The sequence below is a fragment of the Cherax quadricarinatus genome, chromosome 19 (assembly GCF_038502225.1).
Source record: "Cherax quadricarinatus isolate ZL_2023a chromosome 19, ASM3850222v1, whole genome shotgun sequence".
Classification (NCBI taxonomy): domain Eukaryota; kingdom Metazoa; phylum Arthropoda; class Malacostraca; order Decapoda; family Parastacidae; genus Cherax; species Cherax quadricarinatus.
This window is the reverse complement of record NC_091310.1, coordinates 37,138,443-37,154,355: the sequence shown is the minus strand read 5'-3', so window position 1 is coordinate 37,154,355 and position 15,913 is coordinate 37,138,443. Positions and strand designations below refer to the sequence as shown.

The window sequence follows — 15,913 nt, the reverse complement described above, 5'->3', positions numbered from 1 at the left end:
TCTCTCTCCCCTCTCACTGCCTCCACCCTCTTTTTACCCTCCCCTCAGTTCCCCTCCTCCTTCCATAATGAGGGGAGGTACAAAGGTGGGAGGGAGCAGTCTACTGACCTTTTGTACGTTGCTAATATCGTCTTTAACATCAACTCCCAGGACCGTGTTCGCTTCTCCTATCTCTCTCACACCCTAAAATGCTCTTGATAACACTCGTGGTCTCCCGAATTGTCCTTGATAACATTTGTGGTCTAACGAACTGTCCTTGATGACCCTCTCGTGAATTCCCGAACTGTCCTTGATAACATTCTAGTGGTCTAAACTTTCCTTGATGACACTCTCGTGGTCTAAACTGTCCTTGATAACACATTTTTTTGTGTAAACTGTCCTTGATAACACCCTCGTGGTGTAAACTGTAATGATAACACTCGTGTTCTAAATTGTCCTTGATAACACCCTCATGGTATAAACTGCCCTTGATAACACCCTCGTGGCGTAAACTGTCCTTGATAACACCATCGCGGTATAAGATGTCCTTGATAAGACCCGCGTGGTGCATAATGTCCTTGATAACACCCGCGTGGTGCAAAATGTCCTTGATAACACCCGCGTGGTGCATAATGTCCTTGATAACACCCGCGTGGTGCATAATGTCCTTGATAACACCCGCGTGGTGCATAATGTCCTTGATAACACCCGCGTGGTCCCCACCAAGTTATCACTTAACCATAATTGAATATAACCCCCAAAAAATCAGCTGAGGTTAAAAGTATTCTTGATACAAGTCTTGAAACAAGCTGAGAAAGTTCTCTACAGCAGAAAGCCTTAATTAAGCCAGGTTCTAACATACAGGTTTGTGACATATTATATTTAACAGCATTAAAACAAAGGCATGATGTGATCCCATTGACCAGCCTTGAAATTTCGAAATTCTTCAAGATTATCAAGATTCTCTGAAACAGATCTTGCATGGGTCTGTGTGTGTATATATATATATATATATATATATATATATATATATATATATATATATATATATATATATATATATATATATATATAAAGTTAGTAAGGAATCCTTCACTGATATGACCTGTGTTTAGACGTCACAGATCACGTGATCCTTTGTTTACACCGCCATATTGAAGGTCACACTTCAGTCTTTGGCAGTGACGAAACTTTTTTTTTTATTCGCTTTTTTTTACTTTGTAATGCCGCCTAATATCAGGGAAAGACCAGAGAGAACATTGTAGTGAATGAGTGACGAGGATGATAAGAACAGGAAGCACGCAGATAAGAAAGATATCTGGGAAACCCAGCGGTGGACGTTGGTCGGGACAGACGTAGGATCAGACGTTGGATTAGACGTAGGGGTGTCTACCGTGACACTTATGGCGTATTTATTTAGGTACACATTAGTTGTTTGCGTCTGTGACGCTTCAGGGTTGTGTGTGTGTGTGTGTGTGTGTGTGTGTGTGTGTGTGTGTGTGTGTGTGTCTATCTTGATGCCGGTGAAGGGCTCTTGAGGCAAGGTAGGTACCACATACCCATCATGTGTGGTAGGTACCACATACCCATCATGCGTGGTAGGTACCACATACCCATCATGTGTGGTAGGTACCACATACCCAACTTGTGTGTGGTAGGTACCATATACCAATCATGTGTGTGGTAGATACCACATACCCATCATGTGTGTGGTAGGTACCACATACCCATCATGTGTAGTAGGTACCACATACCCATCATGCGTGGTAGGTACCACATACCCATCATGTGTGTGGTAGGTACCACATACCCATCATGCGTTGTAGGTACCACATACCCATCATGTGCGTGGTAGGTACCACATACCAATCATGTGTGTGATAGGTACCACATACCCATCATGTGTGTGGTAGGTACCACATACCCATCATGTGTGTGGTAGGTACCACATACCAATCATGTGTGTGATAGGTACCACATACCCATCATGTGTGTGGTAGGTACCACATACCCATCATGTGTGTGGTAGGTACCACATACCAATCATGTATATGGTAGATACCATATACCCATCATGTCGGTGGTAGTTTTAAAGGATCTGTGGAATTAATTTTATTGAGTTGTATTTGCTGTTGTTGCAAGCTACGAACCTAAGAGTGTGATTGTGATTGTTGTTATTGTGATTGTTGCTGCGATTGTTGTTATTGTGATTGTTGCTGCGATTGTTGTTATTGTGATTGTTGCTGCGATTGTTGTTATTGTGATTGTTGCTGCGATTGTTGTTATTGTGATTGTTGCTGCGATTGTTGTTATTGTGATTGTTGCTGCGATTGTTGTTATTGTGATTGTTGCTGCGATTGTTGTTATTGTGATTGTTGCTGCGATTGTTGTTATTGTGATTGTTGCTGCGATTGTTGTTATTGTTGTGACTGCTGTTACTCTGATTGTTGTTCTTCTGAGTCTTTAAGTTATTTTAATTTTTGGGTTGGTTGTTGTCGATTTTGTTAAAAGTAACAGTGGTTCTTGTTGACATAATTAATGTGGTTACAATTGTGGTAGTCGTGGTTGTTGTTAGGATTGTTTCAGTTTTCATTTATTTGTCTAATTCCTTCAGCGCCCCCTCCTAACACCCCCACCACTAACAAAAACTAGCGTTATCTAGCACATTTTTCAATTGGTTAGATTATTTTACATTCGTTTAATTCCAGTAGGGTTAGGTTAGGTTAGATTAGATTAGGTTAGGTTAGGTTAGGCTAGGTTAAGTTAGACTAAGCTAGGTTAGGTTAGGTTAGACTAGGTTAGGCTAGGCTAGGTTAGGTCAGGTTAGGTTAGGCTAGGTTAGGCTAGGCTAGGTTAGGTTAGGTTAGACTAGGCTAGGTTAGGTCAGGTTAGGTTAGGCTAGGTTAGGCTAGGTTAGGATAGGCTAGGTTAGGCTAGGTTAGGATAGGCTAGGTTAGGTTTGGTTAGACTAGGCTAGGTTAGGTCAGGTTAGGTTAGCCTAGGTTAGACTAGGCTAGGTTAGGTTAGGTTAGGCTAGGTTAGGTTTTATTAGGTTACGTTATACTAGGCTAGGTTAGGCTAGGCTAGGTTAGGTCAGGTTAGGTTAGGCTAGGTTAGACTAGGCGAAGTTAGGTTAGGTTACGCCAGGTTGGGTTTGGTTAGGTTAGGTTAGACTAGGTTAGGTTAGGTTAGGTTAGGCTTGGCTAGGGTATGTCATGTTAGGTTTGGTTAGGTTAGGCTAGGTTAGGCTAGGTTAGGTTAGGTTAGGTTAGATTAGGTAAGGCTAGGCTAGGTTAGGTTAGGTTAGGTTAGGTTAGGTTAGGTTAGGTTAGGTTAGGTTAGGTTAGGCTAAGTTAGGCTAGGTAGGTTAGGTTAGGCTAGGTTAGGCTAGGTTAGGCTAGGTTAGGTTAGGTTAGGCTAGGTTAGGCTAGGTTAGACTAGGTTAGGCTAAGTTAGGTTAGGTTATGTTAGGTTAGGGTTGGCTAGGTTAGATTAAGTTAGGTTAGGTTAGGTTAGGTTAGGTTAGGTTAGGCTAGGTTAGGTTAGGTTAGGTTAGGCTAGGTTACGTTAGGTTAGGCTAGGTTAGGTTAGGTTAGGCTAGATTACGTTAGGGTAGGATAGGTTAGGTTAGGCTAGGTTAGGTTAGGTTAGGTTAGGCTAGGTTAGGTTGGGTTAGGTTAGGTTAGGTTAGGCTAGGTTAGGTTAGGTTAGGTTAGGTTAGGTTAGGTAGGTTAGGTTTGGTTAGGTTAGGCTAGGTTAGGTTAGGTTAGGTTAGGCTAGGTTAGGTTAGATTAGGCTAGGTTAGGATAGGTTATGCTAGGCTAGGTTAGGCTAGGTTAGGTTAGGTTAGGTTAGGTTAGGTTAGGTTAGGTTAGGTTAGGCTAGGCTAGGTTAAGTTAGGTTAGGCTAGGTTAGGTTAGGTTAGGCTAGGCTAGGTTTGGTTAGGCTATGTTAGGTTAGGCTAAGTTAGGTTAGGTTAGGCTAGGTTAGGTTAGGTTAGGCTAGGCTAGGTTAGGTTAGGTTAGGTTAGGTTAGGTTAGGTTAGGTTAGGTTAAGTTAGGCTAGGCTAGGTTAGATTAGGCTAGGCTAGGTTAGGTTAGGCTAGGCTAGGTTAGGTTAGGTTTGGTTAGGTTAGGTTAGGTTAGGTTAGGCTAGGCTAGGTTAGGTTAGGTTAGGTTAGGTTAGGCTAGGTTAGGCTAGGTTAGGTTAGGTTAGGTTAGGTTTTAGTTCCCGTGTTAGGTTAGGCTAGGTTAGGATAGGTTTGGCGAGGCTAGGTTAGGCTAAGTTAGGTTAGGTTAGGTTAGGCAAGGCTAGGTTAGGTTATGCTAGGCTAGGTTAGGCTAGGCTAGGTTAGGTTAAGCTAGGCTAGGTTAGGCTAGGTTAGGTTAGGTTAGGCTAGACTAGGTTAGGTTAAGCTAGGCTAGGTTAGGCTAAGTTAGGTTAGGTTAGGTTAGGTTAGGTTAGGTTAGGTTAGGTTAGGTTAGGTTAGGTTAGGTTAGGTTAGGTTAGGTTAGGTTAGGCTAGGTTAGGTTAGGTTAGGTTAGGCTAGGTTAGGTTAGGTTAGGTTAGGTTAGGTTAGGTTAGGTTAGGTTAGGTTAGGTTAGGCTAGGTTAGGTTAGGTTAGGTTAGGCTAGGTTAGGTTAGGTTAGGTTAGGTTAGGTTAGGTTAGGTTAGGCTAGGTTAGGTTAGGTTAGGTTAGGTTAGGTTAGGTTAGGTTAGGTTAGGTTAGGTTAGGCTAGGTTAGGTTAGGTTAGGTTAGGTTAGGTTAGGTTAGGTTAGGTTAGGTTAGGCTAGGTTAGGTTAGGTTAGGTTAGGTTAGGTTAGGTTAGGTTAGGTTAGGTTAGGTTAGGCTAGGTTAGGTTAGGTTAGGTTAGGCTAGGTTACGTTAGGTTAGGCTAGGTTAGGTTAGGTTAGGCTAGATTACGTTAGGGTAGGATAGGTTAGGTTAGGTTAGGTTAGGTTAGGCTAGGTTAGGTAAGGTTAGGTTAGGTTAGGTAAGGTTAGGTTAGGTTCGGTTAGGTTAGGTTAGGTTAGGTTGGGTTAGGTTAGGAAAGGTTAGGTAGGTTAGGCTAGGTTAGGTTAGGTTAGGTTAGGTTAAGATAGGTTAGGTTAGGTTAGGTTAGGTTAGGTTAGGTTAGGTTAGGTTAGGTTAGGTTAGGTTAGGTTAGGTTAGGTTAGGCTTTAGTTCCTGTGTTAGCTTCAGTAAAAAAAAAATCTTGTAACAAATTTACTTAAAAATTTTGACGTCAGTCATAGGTTGATATCAACATGAGCCCAACACCCACCCACACACCCACCCACCCACACACCCACCCACACACCCACCCACACACCCACCCACCCACACACCCACCCACCCACACACACCCACCCACACACCCACCCACACACCCACCCACCCACACACCCACCCACACACCCACCCACACACCCACCCACACACCCACCCACCCACACACCCACCCACCCACACAACCACCCACCCACACACCCACCCACACACCCACCCACACACCCACCCACACACCCACCCACACATCCACCCCCCCACCCACACACCCACCCACACATCCACCCACCCACACACCCACCCATCCACAAGCCCACCCACACATCCACCCACCCACAAACCCACCCACACACCCACCCATCCACAAGCCCACCCACACACCCACCCACCCACAAACCCACCCACACACCCACCCACCCACACACCCACCCGCACACACACCCACTTACACACCCACCCACCCACACACCCACCCACACACCCACACACCCACACACACACACACCCACACACCCACCCACCCACACACCCACCCACACACACACCCACCCACACACCCACCCACCCACACACCCTCCCACCCACACACCCACCCACACACCCACCCACACACCCACCCACACACCCACCCACACACCCACCCACCCACACACCCTCCCACCCACACACCCACCCACACACCCACCCACACACCCACCCACACACCCACCCACACACCCACCCACCCACACACCCTCCCACCCACACACCCACCCACACACCCACCCACACACCCACCCACCCACACACCCACCCACACACCCACCCACACACCCACCCACACACCCACATACCCACACACCCACCCACACACCCACCCACCCACACACCCACCCACCCACACACCCACCCACACATCCACCCACCCACACACCCACCCATCCACAAGCCCACCCACACACCCACCCGCACACTAACCCACCAACACACTCAACCACCCACACACACACCCGCACACTCACCCACCCACTCACTCACCCACCCACACACTCACCCACCCACATACTCCCCCACCCACATACTCACCCACCACCACACTCACCCACACGCACACTCACCCACCCACACACTCACCCACCCACACACCCACACACCCACACACCCTCCCACCCACACACCCACCCACACACCCACCCACACACCCACCCACACACCCGCCCATACACCCACCCACACACCCACCCACACACCCACACACCCACCCACACACCGACCCACCCACACACCCACACACCCACCCACACACCCACCCACCCACACACCCACCCACACACCCACCCACCCACACACCCACCCACACACCAACCCACCCACACACCCACCCACCCACACACCCACCCACCCACACACCTACCCACACACCCACCCACCCACACCCACCGACCCACACACCCACCCACCCGCACACCCTCCCACCCACACACCCACCCACACACCCACTCACACACCCACCCACCCACACACCCACCCACACACCCACCCACCCACACCCACCGACCCACACACCCACCCACCCGCACACCCTCCCACCCACACACCCACCCACACACCCACTCACACACCCACACACCCGCCCACACACCCACCCACCCACACACCCACCCACACACCCACACACCCACCCACACACCCATCCACCCACACACCCACACACCCACACACCCACCCACACACCCACACATCCGCCAACCCACCCACACACCCACACACCCACCCACACACCCACCCACCCACCCACCCACCCACACACCCACCCACCCACACACCCACCCACCAATACACCCACCCACACACCCACACACCCACCCACACACCCACCCACCCACACACACGCACACACACACACACACACACACACACACACACACACACACACACACACACACACACACACACACACTCACACACACACACGTCACACCCTCATTCATAAATCAAACCTCGCATATTGTCCCGCTTTTTTCCATTGATCAATTCCTTCTCGCTCCGCCTCCTCTTTTTCTCCCTCTACCACCTCAGCCTGTCTAAACAATAATATTTTTCGCCTCTATCATTCTCCCTCCTGTCTTCTTCCAGGAACTGGGTCACCAGTAATGTTTTAGGGAGGCTGGAGGGACTGTGCTAGGCAGAGAGTAGTCGCACAATGACACTCACTGGAGCTCCAGCATTATCGTAAGAGCATACGTTTGAGAATAGTGGAGCATTGAGGTGAGGCTCCTGGTCCATGTTAGGCAGGTTTAACTCACGGGTGGAAAATGGCGAGGGTATTATCTGTTAAAGCTTCACCGATAAACCTCAGTGGATACAGTGTTCTTTATTAATTAATTTCTCTCTTCCCTTGTATTCTCAACATTAAATTATTTTCTCTTTCTTTCTCTTCATCCCACTATACCTAAATGCCTACCATCCCTGTCTCTCTCCTCTCTCTCTCTCTTCCTCACTGTTCCCGTTCCCTGCCCAGCTCTCTTCCTTCTCTCTCCCTTTCCTAGCTTCTCTCCCTTCTCGTCTTTCCTGATTTTACCATTCCTAATCACCTAATCCCCCATTAAATGGCCATCTCTCACTCACTCTCTCACTCTCTCTGGTAACAGACGCAGCAAGATGCCTGAGCAGAGCAACGACTACCGTGTGGTGGTGTTCGGGGCTGGTGGTGTGGGCAAGTCGTCTCTGGTGCTGCGCTTTGTCAAGGGCACCTTCAGAGAGTCCTACATCCCTACCATTGAAGATACGTACCGTCAGGTGGGTACTGACGCAGCAGTATCTCCTGCCCTCTCTCTCTCTCTCTCTCTCTCTCTCTCTCTCTCTCTCTCTCTCTCTCTCTCTCTCTCTCTCTCTCTCTCTCGGCGCAAGCTCTGAAGGACAAACATCCACCCAGGGCTCCCAGTACCAACATTGACCTCCCTGACATTGCAGCAGGCGTAGAACATCTAACCTTACAGGATGCTGATGGGTATAAAGCTGCTATGTCATTTCCACAGGGTTCAGCAGGAGGTTTCACCGGTTTAAGGCCTCAACACTTAAAACAAATACTCAATCCAGCACTTGGTGAGGTTTCAGAGAGGCTGCTGTCTGAACTCACCAAATTTTCCAACCTGTGCCTGGCTGGCGGTGTCCCAGAGGCCATCAGACCCTTTTTCTTTGGTGCCTCATTGTGTGCCCTCCGGAAAAAGGATGGCGGAATCAGGCCCATTGCAGTGGGTAACACCCTTCGGCGCCTAGTCGCCAAGGCTGCAGTAAGAAGGGTGAGTCAAGAGGCTGCTGCAATGCTGAAACCAACTCAGCTCGGTTTCGGCGTTCAACAGGGCTGTGAAGCAGCTGCCCACGCAGCACGAGTATATATCAAAAACATGTCCTATGAAAAAGCCTTGGTCAAATTGGACTTTGCCAATGCTTTCAACTCAGTCAGAAGGGATGCTGCTCTCCAAGCAGTTTATAGAAACTTCCCTTCCCTTTATCCCTTCATAGAATCGTGTTATAGTGTGACTTCCAAACTATTGTTTGGGGACCATGAAATTGACTCGTGTGAGGGCGTGCAACAGGGGGACCCTCTCGCCCCCTTTCTATTTTGTTTGGTCATCAAGGAAGTCACGGAGGCACTCTCCAGCGAGCTCAATATCTGGTTCCTGGACGACGGTACCCTAGCTGGAACAACAGAATCTCTCCTGGAGGACATCAGTAAAATTAAAGACATGGGAGAAAGCCTGGGCCTTTCTTTAAACCCCACCAAATGTGAAATAGTTTCTACCAATCAACAGTTGATCCAGAATATTAGTACCGTTTTACCAGGAGCACGAGCCATTGATCCAGCCAATAGCACTCTCCTCGGTGCTCCTCTTGGGTCCAATGCCATCGATCTGATCCTAGGAAAAAAAGTCTCAGACCTCCGGACGATGGAAAGCAGGATGAAAGACATTGACACACACGATGCCTTCTACCTACTCACCAGGTGCCTGTCAACCCCAAAACTTACCTATTTTCTGAGATGCTCCCCAGCCTTCAGCAGTCCAAAACTCAAGGAATATGACTCTCTCCTGAAGGCCATGCTAGAGAGTGTATTGAATCTTTCCCTTGACGATGGACAGTGGTTGCAAGCCTCACTTCCGGTCAGGCTTGGAGGGCTAGGAGTACGCAGATCCTCCCAGATTGCTCTACCAGCTTTCCTATCCTCTTCCATTGCATCAAACGAGTTGATAAGACAAATTCTTCCTGACACCCTCAGTGACTCAGCAGGAATAGAAGACCCTAGCTATGTCAGTGCCATCACCGAATGGGAGACTCTTGCTGCTCCAGCACCAAACCCTAGTGCAGCACTGGCTCACAAACAGTCAAGCTGGGATAGCCCAATTGCTGAAAAGGTGCTTGCCAACATGCTCAGGGCTGCAACATCAGATAGGGAGATTGCCCGTCTCCAGGCTGTGAGTGCACCTCACTCCGGGGACTTCCTCCAAACAGTTCCCATATCGGCAATGGGAACGCGACTCGACCCTAAGACCCTCCGTATTGCAGTGGCTCTGCGCCTTGCTGCCCCAATTCACACAGAATATATGTGTATTTGCGGCGAAGTGCAAGCAGACCAATACGGTCTACATGGTCTTAACTGTTCCAAAACCAAGGGCTGGCATGCAAGACACAATGAGGTCAACGACATCATTAAGAGAACCCTTGCTACAGCTGGATGCCCTGCTGAGAGGGAGCCACGATCACTTGCAGCAAACAATACCCACAACCCAGCAAACCGCCCCGACGGGATCACCATCTATCCTTGGAAGAATGGCAAGCTCTTAGCATGGGACTATACCTGTGTGTCCACACTGGCTGACACCTATATCCATCACAGTGTGGGGCGACAGGGAGGAGCTGCTGACCACAGGGAGGAGTACAAGATCAGCAAGTACAGGGACATTAGCCAACAGTATCAATTTGTCCCAGTGGGATCAGAGACCTTGGGATCATGGGGAAAAAATGCCACACGTTTCCTTAAAGAATTGGGTTCCAGACTCATCGACACCACCAGGGACCCAAGGGCAGCCACTTTCATGTTCCAGCGCCTCAGCGTCGCCATCCAGAGGGGAAATGCTTGCTGCATACTTGGCTCACGTCCAGCCTCGGAGGAGCTGGAGGAAATTCATCATCTTTGATACATTGTGCCATTGTATTCATGTTCATGTTTTTTTCTGTAAATGTATTTTGTTTATTAATAAATGTTCACATAGAATAAAAAATATATAGGGGGTGGTAGGAGAAGAAAATATTCAAACAGCTCCGGGGAGAACCTTGAGTTTTCTCTGAGGTACGTTTATTGTCTTCTCTGAGGATGAGGGTCCCCATTCCAGCTATAGAGGTGGTACTTCCCTATATTATATATATAATATATATATATATATATATATATATATATATATATATATACATATATATATATATTCATATATATATATATATATATATATATATATGTCGTGCCGAATATGTAAAACTGGTCAATTAGCAAGAACTCATTTAAAATTAAGACCTTTCTAAAAATTTCTCTTATACGTTTAAAAACATATTTTTTTCATTAATGTTAATGTAAAAATTTTAATTTTGCACCAAAAGAATCTTTAAAAACTTACCTAACCTTATTATAACAAGAACAATTTATTTTAGCCTAACCCAACTAAATATATTTTAGATTTGTTTACAGTAATTTAATACTAATCAAGCACAGTGAAATATATTTTTCTCGTTAGGTTCAGAATGATTTTCGCGAAATTATTGCATACACAAACTTTCACTTGTCCTATATTGCAAGATGAGCGTTGCTATTTAAGCCAAGATCGCAAGTTCTGCCTATTCGGCACGACATATATATACATATATATATATATATATATATATATATATATATGTATATGTTGATATATATATATATATATATATGTATGTTGAAAGAAGAAGAATATATATATATATATATATATATATATATATATATATATATATATATATATATGTGTGTGTGTGTGTGTGTGTGTGTGTGTGTGTGTGTGTGTGTGTGTGTGTGTGTGTGTGTGTGTGTGTGTGTGTGTGTATTATTGTAATCACGAACGAGTGGATGGATGGATGGAGGGAGGGAGGGAGGGAGGGAGGGAGGGTAGAGATTTAGTAAACAAACACATGCAGGAAATATACAGAAACCAGCAGAATTAGACTTTAAACTTGTACTCAATTTCAAGAAATAATAATTGAAAGGTTCATGAAACTGAAGAAGAAGAAGAAGAAGAAGAAGAAGAAGAAGAAGAAGAAGAAGAAGAAGAAGAAGAAGATGGAGGAGGAGGAGGAGCAGCAGCAGGAGGAGGAGGAGGAGGAGGATGAGGAGGAGGAGGAGGAGGAGGAGGAGGAGGAGGAGGAGGATGAGGAGGAGGAGGAGGAGGAGGAGGAGGAAGGAAATTTTCAGAGATTAGAAAAAAGAATTAAGAGAACCCCATTTTGTAAGTTGGTGAGCGAGGTGTCTCCAAAGTGTACGAGTAATCACAGAAATAACGAACCTGAGTAGGCCTACTGGCCCACACTACACAGGTCCATCTTAGAACTCACTATAACTATACGTAATAGATCAATTTTGCAATTAATTAACTGTCAACTGTTTTGTCAAACGTATAAAAGGAGTAACATGATATCAGTCAAACTAAGAAATAAAAGGTATATGGACAACCTCAATAAGACTGAGAAATACACAGATAACAACTCTATTGTCAAACCTCTGAAAGGAATAAATACCTAAGCCAAATTTTGTTTTTAAATTTATAGTAAAAGTGACACGATATCAACCACACTGAAAGACAACAGCCAGATTTTTTAAGTACAGTGCTAAATTTTTCCTGTATTTATATATTTTAACCAACGTGATATTTCTAGGCATTATTTCATATTTTTATTATTGCTTTTCTGAAGGACGATATACGCTGTCAGATAGAGATTTTTTTTAGAATAATTTAGTTCCCCTGATATTATTAGTATAGTTAGCATAACCCTGTGTATTGTATTTCATTAAGCAATAGTATAAGCTCTATCTTCCTCTGATCAGCCAGGCAATACTAATCCATTTTTATCTTGCAGGTGATCAGCTGCAACAAGAACATCTGCACGCTACAGATCACAGACACCACGGGATCCCACCAGTTCCCGGCCATGCAGCGACTCTCCATCAGCAAGGGACACGCCTTCATCCTCGTCTATTCTGTCACTAGCCGACAGAGCCTTGAGGAACTGCGCCCCATCTGGGAGGTCATCCGCGAGATCAAGGGCAATGAGGTGGAGTTCCCCATCATGCTGGTGGGCAACAAGTGTGATGAGAGTGATGCCAGAGAGGTCCAGAGTGCCTTTGGCGAGTCCCAAGCCAAGGGGTGGAAGTGTAACTTCATGGAGACCTCTGCTAAAACCAACCACAACGTGAAAGAGCTCTTCCAGGAGCTTCTCAACATGGAGAAGAACAGAAATATGTCTCTCCAACTTGACGGGAAGAAAAATAAATCGCAAAAGGGCACTCGTAAAATTAAGGAGAAATGCCTTCTCATGTGAGGAGAAGGAAGTTGAGGGGCAAATGTGAAATGTTCGCTGACTGTGATGAAAGACGTGGCCCGTCTGGTGGGTGCCAGAGACACTCACAGTGACACAACGGCACCCAAGTCACCACCTGGCCAGCTGGCACCGACCTCACCACCTGGCCAGTTCCCCTTCTACAGCTCTGTTTTAAGTCGACAAAGCTTGTGGTTGGATGCTCCGTGTTACACATAAAGGTCACAATTCAGTCTGATTCCTAGACTTCTCAACGTTATCATAATAATCTGAGCACAACTTTCATGGCAATATCCTTGTATAAGGAGCAGTAACGTGGCCTCAACTGGGCGGTGATGATTGTACCTGCTTGTCTCCTGTGGCCACACGGCGCACGTCTGCCCAGCCCAACCTTCTGCTTCACAGGGACCAGTTTCCTTTCTCTCTCTGCACATTTTGTTCGTATCATAGTGTACAGAAATGTTCCCTACCCAGCCTCATTTTCACTCAGTATTAGGTCTTTTTTCTAAAACTTTTCCTTGTGCAGTAGGTCCCCTTCTAAGATCTTTCCCTTATACTCTAGGTACCCTTCCAAGACTCCCTCATACTCTAGGTACCCTTCCAAGACTCCCTCATACTTTAGGTACCCTTCTAAGACTCCCCCATACTCTAAGTATTCTTCTAAGACTCCTTCATAATCTAGGTACCCATCGATGACCTCCTGGACGAGGCGCGACTACCTAGTTCAATTTTGTGCTGTACTCGAGAGGCAACGACGCTTAGCACATGTGCATTTTTTTGACTGTGTAAGCTCTAGTCCCTTATAGTTCCCGATAGATGATAGTAAAGGGCTGGTTGCAGGGAGGACGGACTCAAGTCAGACATTACACATACACATTCAGGGGAGAAGCTGTGACCAATGGAAAACTGTAGACTATCTATTAACTTACTTAAAATCTGAATATCACTGCAGGAGCTAATCTATTTAACTAGCATAAGACGAAATATCAGAAGACCATAAGAGCAGCACTCGTTTCCTTGCAGGTAAACTGCGGGGTGAGTGTATTTATTGACTGTTTTAGTGACTTCCTGACTGTAAAGTTGACTGTGGGAAAGGTTTTATTGACAACGGGCTTACTTGTGAAGTGTCTGGGTATGTCTAACTTGTGACCGAGGTCCTGACTACGCCTCTTTGAAGTTTCTGTAGCTCGCACCATGGGAGGGTTTAGTCAGCGTAGTCTACACGGCCGCCGCCGTCGTCCGATAGAGAGCCATAAAATCCCCTCTCCTACCCCCCTCCCCTCCCTCTACACCTTTCAACTCACTTTTAACTCAGTCAACAATGAAACGAATTTTTTGCAATTTTGTTATGATGTGTGATGTCATCTGTGAGACAAGACAACGCCGGACGCTAATCCTGTCTACACGCGTCACGCATTTATAGTTCTCTGTTTTGACTCGTGTGTGCATTTTACAAATTTCCAGTGTGAAAAATATTTGTTGCTATATATATATATATATATATATATATATATATATATATATATATATATATATATATATATATATATATATATATATATATATATATATATATATATATATATATATATATATATATATATATATATATATATATATATATATATATATATATATATATATATATATATATATACTAGTGTGTATAATATATCATGTATCATAAGTAAAACCTTGAAACTTTATATAAGAAATCCCGAGTGATGTGATGAGGACCAAGAGGAAGGAAGGAACATTGTAACAAGAATCAAACATGATGCTCTCCATCTACCAGAACGAATACCTAAATTGTAAATAGGACATTAATGAAATCCTTTTTCCGAGTGGCGCCTTAATCCTGTAGGACCCGCGAAGCTCGCTGGAAGGAGCAGGAGAAAGGAAGGTGAGAAGAACACGGGGAGGGATGAAAGTATTCTGATGATTGGGTGATAAAAAATAATGTCAAATAAATTCTCCCTCCCTCTCCCTTACCCTTCCTTCCTCCTCCTCTCCCTTAAATACCTTGTTTACCACTGTCAGAGATCCGCTATATACATCCTGACGGTGACCTCAACCTCACTGAGGAAGCATTAACATTATCGTGATAGATTTACGGTTATAACACGACTGATGGTGATGGTGTAGCGTCCACCTGATGGTGATGGGCGTGTGGGCGGCAGCTGGTGTCGGCGCCCTCGATTCATATACACCATCACCGTCACCACCCATCCATAGGGTTGCAGACGACCACCCACCCATGTATACACTCGTTCATCCACCCACATTCACGCCCACTCGCCCACCCACCCATGTATACACTCGCTCATCCACCCACATTCACGCCCACTCACCCACCCACTCACTCACCCACCCACCCACACACACACACACACACACACACACACACACACACACACACACACACACACACACACACACACACACACACACACACACACACACACACACACACACATTCTCAGCCAGTAATCAATAACTCAGAGGCGCCAACTCATTCACAGAATTTTCACTTTAATACCCGTAATGCACAATACTTCCCGGGCTCAACAGACACCAACAAAAATCGCTTAATCATTTTTCCTTGTATAATATTTCCAGTCCGAAAAATTAATATTTTATAACGCAAACTAAAATGACATAAATAGAAATGCAGTAAAAAAAATATAAGATGAATAATAAATAAATAAATACTGACGTTACCCCTTATTTAATAAAATGTGTGAATCTAAATTTTATTCCGGTGAGGATTATATATATATATATATATATATATATATATATATATATATATATATATATATATATATATATATATATATATATATATATATATATATATATATATATAGAGAGAGAGAGAGAGAGAGAGAGAGAGAGAGAGAGAAGTACGTTTCTCAGCGTATATACACTGAGTGTGTGTGTGTGTGGCTAAGAGGTGATGTGCAGCCTTAATGATGCTGTGAGTTAAGCGAAAGTTCCAGCCCCAGTTCATTGACAAACCAGAGCTCGTACAGACCGTCCTCCAGG

The 15,913-nt window shown here is 45.3% G+C and overlaps 1 protein-coding gene across 2 annotated transcripts in view; it reads left to right on the top strand.

Moving 5' to 3' along the window:
* LOC138852931 (GTP-binding protein Di-Ras2) overlaps nucleotides 1-13,646 on the top strand; it is a 62,870-nt gene extending 49,224 nt beyond the window's left edge. For both annotated transcript variants that reach the window (XM_070086663.1, XM_070086664.1), the window contains exons 2-3: nucleotides 7,900-8,047; nucleotides 12,407-13,646. In XM_070086663.1, coding sequence (XP_069942764.1) covers nucleotides 7,900-8,047; nucleotides 12,407-12,868 — 610 coding nt within the window. In that variant the 3' untranslated portion in view covers nucleotides 12,869-13,646. The remainder of the gene's footprint in view (nucleotides 1-7,899; nucleotides 8,048-12,406) is intronic.
* The last annotated feature ends 2,267 nt before the right edge of the window (nucleotides 13,647-15,913 follow it).